Source organism: Lathamus discolor, chromosome 6 (genome assembly GCF_037157495.1).
Source record: "Lathamus discolor isolate bLatDis1 chromosome 6, bLatDis1.hap1, whole genome shotgun sequence".
In the NCBI taxonomy this organism is placed as follows: domain Eukaryota; kingdom Metazoa; phylum Chordata; class Aves; order Psittaciformes; family Psittacidae; genus Lathamus; species Lathamus discolor.
In genome coordinates this window covers 25332877-25341335 of record NC_088889.1, presented here as the reverse complement: position 1 = coordinate 25341335, position 8459 = coordinate 25332877, and the positions used below count along the sequence as shown (strand labels likewise).

The window sequence follows — 8459 nt, the reverse complement described above, 5'->3', positions numbered from 1 at the left end:
ACACAGTGCAAGCAGAAGTAAGGAAGAAGGGTGGAAGAAGGGTGGAAAAAATGCGCCTTTTGGCATTCATCAAGTTACACTTTAAGTTGTGCTGTTATACACTATTTTAGGGGTCCTGAAGTAAACCCAGTCACCTAAATCACCTGGGTTTAAAACCAGAATTCTTTAACCTGGAGCCTGTTGATTATCTCATTTCTACCACAGCTAGCTAGCACAAAAGGGGTACCAGCAAGCAGCAGTGTAGAGGCAGATGCAGAAGCCCATTAACACATCCGGAGAACAGTATGTTTGCTCATGCTGCAAAGCTTTGGTGGGTGGCTCACAGACTCAATAAAATGTTGGTTGCCACATTTCCACGCTCAGGGAAAGACCTGAGCGCAGCACTAACAGAGATGTAGCTGTGGAATCAGCCTTCACTTCAAACTAAATGATTCCTTCCGAATTCATCAGAGTCAGCAAGAAGTGTGTGGGGGGGAGGGGAAATGCAAATAACCTCTTCATCATACATGACATACTTGTCATGTACTCGAGGATAAGAATGCCAGGCTGGGGAAGGAGCGTCAAAGTCCATGGCTCTGTTAGTAATTTTATAGACCAGTCTGTGGCATGGCTTTTTCCTTTCAGTTCTCAAAGCTACTCAAATCATTGGCTGTGTGCTTGACTTCTCATGTTTTTTCCTGAGTCACATATATTGATTTTTTAAAAACAAAGAAAGAAAAGAAAAGAAAGAAAACGAACACGAGGTAGGAAAAGAAAAACATGGTGAAAGATTAAGAGGGATGTAGGTCCAGAGACAGCCAGAGCTATGCTCAGACTCCAGCTTATGGCAACTTTTTTTCCAGAGGTGTCACTAAGAGCAAACAAATGCAAATGGAGTTTATTCACCTCCAATTTCAGCAATACAGCATTTACCTACTTCTTACGGATACCAGACAGGTGAGTTATTCACCACTACACTACTGCAGCTCTCTGCAGCCACTGGGTAGCCACTTACATGGAAAGAAATCATCCAGCTCTTATTCCAGGGATGGATCCAAACATCAGCAAAAGTCTTTTTCATTTCCTTTACTGTTCTGTTCTAACAAACACATTAACGACATGTAGCTTAGATGACATGAGAGGTGGAACTCTTCCAAAATACATTTAGTTTCCTCACAGAAAGTATTGCGTGCCTTTGCACAGGAAATTATAAAATAGAAAATAAACATGTAAATATACCATTTCAACACATCCTCTACATCAAAGCAGACCTGATGGTTTTAATTTCAGCTTTTTGAGGTTTTATTTTTGTAAGTTGCTTGAATTTATTTTGTAGCTCCTGTTTTTGAAAAGAACTTAAAAGAGTTATGAATTCTATTTATCAAACGGAGAAAAACTACAGCTATAAATTTCTCAAAAAAAGGAAATAATGTGAGTCTTGTATGTGCACTTGTGCGGACACAAACATACCAACTTCTGTATATTTAAGTTAGTGACTGCAGAACCACAGACCACATGCAGAAGAGTAAAAAACCCCCTTAACCAGATGTGCCACTGTTAATCCCATGTTTCAGGGTATATTCTATGAAATCCTCAGAGTGCAGGAAAACGTAAGTTCCCACACTATTAGCAGCAGCGATATGGATTCCTAGAAAGACTGACTACCTTCACATACCTAAAAATAATCCAAGATCCAGCTGGCTGGTACGGCCCTTGTGACGTAGAGAGAGGGGTTACTGGCGTGAAAACACAGGATTTTGAAAAAGGTCCAGCAGAACACAGAAGTAAGGACAGCAGCGACACATCACTTCCAACTTCCCGAGAACCAAAGAGCTGCCGAAGGAATTCCACACTTTCCCACGGAGTTCTGTCTAAATACGCAAGCGCTGTACTTCAACTGACGCATCAGTGCACGGCTTGTAGAGCCGCGCAGAGCCACTGTTTCACTAAGAAACAGCATCCTCAGGTTATACTTGAATTTTGCTATGGCAGGAAAGTATAGCAGGGGGCCACTGCAGCAAAATGCTTCATTCTCTGCTCTATCCACAGCTGAATAGGAAACCCCAATTCAAAAGTCTCCTTCAAGCTATAAAGTTGTTTCCAGGGAATGGAGAAAAAGTCATTTCTGAAGTCCCTATCCAGCTACAAGTAAGCTATACAAGACCAAAGACTTTTTTTTTTTCTCCTTGGAATATCTCTCACTGATCTAGTAGAGCAAAGTTTGTTGATATTCAAGGTTGCAAACCCATCTGTTTACTCAGGCTTTTGTCTGTCAGCATAGTTTGAAGAGGTTGCTTTGAGAGATCAATTTTTTTTCCTGGGGGTTTCTTCACAGCTACCACAATTTATTGCATCTGTTTAGAGGCTTTAATTTGTGGTTTTTAAGATTGCATAACTGCACAGAGAGGTGGTGAGAGGCCCACATGAAGAGTTCAAAATAAGTTTGACAATATAGTAAATATCTACTCAGTAATTTTCCCTGGACTGAGTACCACGGAATGCCAAAAAAGGTTATTAATCAGGCTAGTGTAGGAATGTGGCATTATGAGGACGGGAGCATACATTTCCATTCGGATGCTAAAACGCTGAGTTCCCTTCACTTGTTGACACCAGCTAAAGACACACACCGGGGTGCTGCAAACCAGGCGCCTGATTAGATTGCTCTCCAACAGCCTATTCGGAACCCGATAAAGAAAAAATAAAATGAGATTTTAATTTTGCCTTTTATTCAGAGTTCTCGTAATAAGTTACATAAAAATGAAGTAAGCTGCCTGGACTCCCACGAGGAGGCTCAGCATTGGTTTTTCCATGTTGCAGATGTTAGACAGGAGGCACGGAGACACGCACAGTCCCATTTGGAGAAGTACAGGCTACACCCAGGAGGCGTCACAGGTCGTCAGACACTCTGGGACTCTGCAGCTAGAGACCTGGTGTTGGCCACAGGCAGAAACGGGGCATCCAGGACCCACATGCACATTGAATGCTTGGATCGTGTGTCCCCAGGTCAGCATGGCAGGCACCTGGGTCAGTGGCAGCTGCAGCAGCAGCTCTGGTATGTGTGAGTCAGATTTGCATAGTAGAGGGCAGTGTTCAGCATTTTGGACACCAGCTAGCTTGCCTTTGCTGGAGAAAATGATGGGAAATTAATGGAGAGGGTGCGAGCTTGGAACCCTGCATCAATGGGGAGCAAAGCTGCAAGCAGAGCTAGCGTATTTTGTCTAGGGCTGTGTGCACACCAAAGCAGGTTTAAGCTCCATACCACTGCGACGGGTCTCCATATAATCCGGCAAGAAGGAATTTACAGACCATAAATTCCTCCTGGCTGGGTGAAGACTGAAGGCGGACGGTCTGTGTTCAGTTCTTAGTACTGCAAGCTCTTTGCTACCAATACACCACACCACCCAACTTAACACAAGCCCTGTTGTGCTGCTGGCTACAGCTGCCTACCTGGCCATACCCACGAGGTGACACTTCAGCCATCTGTCCAAGCACCTCGTTAGATCTACTCACACGACAACAGAAAAAAACATATTGCTGCCTCCTCCTGGCTCACCGTAAAGGAGCGTTGGCCCTGACTTACAGCTCCCCTGGGCGCAGCAGGACGCCACTGAAGAGGGGACATGGCGGAACAGCGCCCACCCGTCGCGTCCATCCCCTGCTCCCGGAAACACCGGGAGGGCCCAAGCTCCGCAGTTAACGGCGGAGCGCCCAGGAGACGCCCCGCAACCGGGCCGATGATCTTCGGCGGGGCAGCACGGACTGTCCTGACCAAGCCGGCGTCGAGCGTGCTCTAAGGCGCAGCTGCAGCGCTACCGAGCCCCGCCTTCACACCCCGGCGCACCCCGCAGCCTCCCCTGGCCCCGCGGCCCCTGACGTGACCCTCATTCCCTGGGGCCCGACGGGGCGGACGGCGACCCCCACCCCAGCCGGAAACCCGCCGCCGGAGGAGGGCGGCAACCCCCCTGCGGCGGGGGGCCAGGCGGGGGGCGCGGCCGCGCACACCTCCCGACCGGGCGGCTGCAGAGCCCCGCGGCCGCCCAGCGCCGCCGCCGCCGCGGCTTCTCGGGCAACAGCTACCCCTAGCGGTCGGAGCGCGCTCCGCGCCCCGCCTCCTCCTCGGGGCAGCGCCCGAGCCCACCTGACACCCCCCGGCCCGGGACAGGCGGCATGTCCGGGCGCGGGGGCAGCGGCCGCCGCCCTGCCCGCCGCCGCTGGGGGAAGGATGCGAGCGCGGCGTGTCCGCGGGTTCGAGCCCCGGGTACCCCCGCGGCAGCCGCGGGGCGTGTGGCGGGGCGGAGGCCGTGCCCGGGGGCCAGCGGGTCGGCGGGGCGGGGAGGGAAACACGGGGAGGGACGCGGCTCGGGCGGCCCGTCCCTGTCACCTGCAGGCTGCTGCCGGGACGGCCCCGGACCCCGCTGCCGCTCCGGCGCGGCACCAGCCCCGCGCTCGCACACCCAGTGCGGAGAGAGCCAGGGTCGCGGGCTGCTCCTGTTGCACTGCCCTTGGCGGGGCTGTTTGCAAGCGCCTGCCGCTATCTGCGACCGGGAACCCCGGCGGTGCCCTATCTCGGAGTCTGTGCCTGTGCCCGATAGCGGCTGCTCCCTGCTTTGTTGCACGTCCCTCGCAGCTCCCGCCGGGGCTCTCTCCCCTTTTGTCTGTGTATTTTTAGGTCATTAGAGTGGAGGGGTAGGTAATCCCCAGGCTCAAGTTCCAGAGGGGCGGGTTCTGGCCGGAGGTGGAGTCACTTTTCATTTAAATCCCTGACTATAAAATGGGCTTAAAGAGAAGCGGGATCTCAGCTGTGCTGCACAGACCCCAGCAAGCAGGGTGTGTGGAGACCCCCCCAGCAGCCAGCGCCCTGCAGCATAAGCCGCTGCGATGCTCCACTCCCTTGGCGTTCACACCTTGCAGCTGCTCACCCAGGCGGCCGCCTGCATCCTTCTCTTCCCCCGCTTCCTGCTCACCGCCGTGATGCTCTGGCTCCTGGATTTTCTGTGCATTAGGAAGAAGATGCTGACGATGCCCACGGCGGAGGAGGTGGCCGGCGCCAGCGAGGGGCCGCCTCCTGACGACCCCCCGGTCTGCGTGTCCGACTCCAACCGCATGTTCACGCTGGAGTCGCTGAAAGCCGTGTGGCACGGGCAGAAACTGGACTTCTTCAAGTCGGCGCACGTGGGCTCCTTGGCCCCCAACCCCGAGGTGATCCAACTGGACGGGCAGAAGAGACTCCGCATCCTGGACTTCGCCCGCGGCAAGAGACCCCTCATCCTCAACTTCGGCAGCTGCACCTGACCCCCGTTCATGGCCCGCCTGAGGTCCTTCCAGCGCCTGGCCTCGCACTTCGTGGACATTGCTGACTTCCTGCTGGTGTACATCGAAGAAGCGCACCCGTCCGACGGCTGGGTCAGCTCGGACGCAGCCTACAACATCCCCAAGCACCAGTGCCTCCAGGACCGGCTGCGGGCAGCTCAGCTGATGCGAGAAGGGGCACCCGATTGTCCCCTGGCCGTAGACACTATGGACAATGCTTCCAGCGCCGCCTACGGTGCCTACTTCGAGAGGCTCTACATCATCCAGGAGGAGAGGGTGATGTACCAGGGAGGCAGAGGACCAGAGGGCTACAAGATCTCGGAGCTGAGGAGCTGGCTAGACCAGTACAAAACCCGCCTCCAGAGCCCCAGCACGGTGGTCATCCAAGTGTAAAAAAGACCTGGGGAGAAGTGCAGAGGTGGAAAGGTGTGAGGGGGGGCGAGGGTGGGGGGCGAGGTGGGGAGAGAGAAAGCGCTGCGGCGCGGTGGCAGGAGCTGTCTTCCCCGGGGACACTCGAAGGAGGCTGCTGTGCGAGCTTTCGAGCAAGATGTGCCATAGCCTTTCTCTATTCAAATCACGTTGATTTGCCAGCCACGCTCTGTCAATACTGTATGTCCATGTGCGTTTTGTAAATAACTCTTTTTCTTTTTTTTTTTTTTTTTTTTTTTTTTAAGAAGCGTTTACTATTTCTTAAGGAGGCTCTCTTCCTACGGGATCTGCTCCCAGCTGCGTGTGTGCGCGGGTGTGTGTCTGAAAGTTGTGTACAAGTGCTCCATGCTGCCTAGCAAGTGCTAACTGGGATTTCTAGTATTTCTTTGTGATGACCGATTTTGAAATGGGTCCCTCTAATGCCAAGAAATCGCGTCTGATGTTGTCAAGTACTAGAACTGCCAATAGCCAGAGCTGAACGGAATGTCCTATTTATGTGGGGGGGTTTTGTAAGACGTTCGTTCACCTTTTTTTTTTATGAATTTTTTTAAATAATAAAGGTTCAGTAAATACACGTCTAACCTTGACTGCCTCTCTCTATCTCCAGACCGCTATGTTCACTTTCCCTTTTGCCTGCCTCACAGCACCCTCCCACAGCCGGGGAGTGGAAGACGAACCGGCCGGCGGGAGAGGATGCGCTGCTGGGGGCTCAGGGGCGGCAAGCGAGGAGAACGGGGTGTACCGGGCGGCCCCAGGGGGGGAAATCCAAACCCCGGGCCCCCCAGGGGAGGGAACATCCCTGTGCTCCTCGACACCGGCCCGCAGGACCGCGCGCTCCTGCTCTGGCCCCTCTGAGCCGCCCCCGGGAGGGCGAAGGTGCACGGCTGGTCGGTGCCGTGCAGGCAAGGGAACCCGGGCCAAAATAACAGTCGGGGGGAAGCCGTCCCGGCTGGGAGAGCCGCTCCGTCGCGGGGGACAGCCTGAGCCGGAGCCCGGCCGGGGGCAGCGCGACCAGCACCTGCGGCAAGGCGGGGCGGCCCCGGCAAACGGCGGCGGCGGCGGCTGCGCGGCTCAGGCAGGAGGGCAGCGCCCAGCCCAGCTGTGCGGGGCTCCGCTCCGGCAGCCGCTTTTCAGAGGGTGCGGGGTGCCGGAGCCCGCTCGCCCGGAGCCCGGCAGGTGAAGCGGATCACGGGGAGCATCCTGCCACCCCCGCAGAGCCTGCGCAAAGCCGCCCAGAAACAGCGGGCCTTTAAGCACCTCCCGTTGTGCCGCCGAACGCCTCCTTGTCCTTGGCAGCAGCGGGACGAGGCGCCAGGGCTGTTCAGCTGCGGAGTAAGTTTTGGAGAGGGGGCAGGTGGGGGCCAAGCTGAGTCCACAAGACTAAGGTAAACCCCAGGAAAGCTGTTTGTGAAGGCGTTATAGCGCCTGTCTTGCCCATGACAATGGTCCTCTGTCCCTCAACATCCACGGTTTCGATCAGCCCGTGTGACTCCTCCCGCCTCTGCTCCGCAACACAAGCAGCACCGGGTGGTCTCCCCCAGCTGAACTAGCTGCCCTGTCCCCGCTCCTGCGTTCTCTTCACCCCTCAGCCCCTGCTCTGGGAGCGGCGGGAGGACGGGAGCGCAGCGCCCCTGGAAATCAGACCACTTTGGCTGAAGTGTCAGCAGACCCGGTCAGGTGCTCGCTGCCGGACCGCCTGGCCGTGCAGCCCGCTCTGCCGGCCCCAAACCCTGCAGCTCCTCACCTTGCCACCGCCCCCTCGAGCTGACGCCCGGCCGCCTCCCACGGCACCGGGCTTGGGACCGCACCGGCTCCGCCTGCCTTTGGAACCTCCGGTGATGGCGGGGGGAGAGTCCGCGGCGGGCTTATTCCCCCCGACTGGGAGCTGAGCCCTGAGCACGGGGCCATTGACGAAGCCCTGAAGCGGGGAGACCCCCGCGGCGACCCCGCAGCGCAGGCGGCTGCAGGGCATCTCCCGCTCCTCTCTGCGCGGCGAAGGTGTCAATTCCTGAGCCGCTTCCAGGTGCCCTCCTCTTGTCTCGCCTGCTGCATGGGAGCATCAGCCCCGGCTCCCTCCCCGAGGCCCCACGCGGGACAACATGCTCTTTTTCCTTTTTTTTCCTTCCCTATTTGTCCTCACTTTACAATAAAGCCCTTCTTTGCTTTCCCACTTGGGTATCTCCTTTTCCTAACTCTCTTTTGGCATGCTCTACTTGTAATCCGAAGTAGTTACGGGCAAACCGCGGGCATGTCTCCACCCCGGCCCGGCCCCCAGGACATTTTCCGGTCATACGGACAGAAATGATCACTGCCCTTACTCGGGGTCTGACAGTTACAGAAACAGCCTCATCTTTACTTTCTACTACTAGCAGATTTTGGTCAAAGGCTATCTGAGGGCAGGATTTTTTATTTTTTTTTCCCTAAATAATTCAGCTCTCTAAAGCTACATTCCTCTTTTAAACCGAGCATAGAGCTCTTATTTATCACTTTCTCTTTAATCAGCAGCAGAGGGGGAAAAAAATTGCTGTGAATGCCCGGAATCCCTGAAAGAGATCACACTTTTCCTTTGCACAAATCAAAGTTATCTGCTGCTATTATATCTGCCACCTAAAATGAATCATAAGCCTCAATCCCACTGAGCTTTCTCGTGGCCACTTGTTTAGCTCAGAGAACAGTATGCTTTTACGTCTAAAGAGCCCAGGGCTCTCCGGCTGATAGGGAGTATTGAGAAACGTCCTATC

At 54.9% G+C, this 8459-nt stretch overlaps 1 protein-coding gene across 1 annotated transcript; it reads left to right on the top strand.

Annotated features, from left to right (window-relative positions):
* Positions 1 to 4238: 4238 nt before the first annotated feature.
* Positions 4239 to 6292, top strand: DIO3 (iodothyronine deiodinase 3). Its single transcript, XM_065685580.1, has one exon. The coding sequence runs from the start codon at positions 4858 to 4860 to the stop codon at positions 5680 to 5682; it is 825 nt and encodes a 274-aa protein (XP_065541652.1). The 5' UTR covers positions 4239 to 4857; the 3' UTR covers positions 5683 to 6292.
* The last annotated feature ends 2167 nt before the right edge of the window (positions 6293 to 8459 follow it).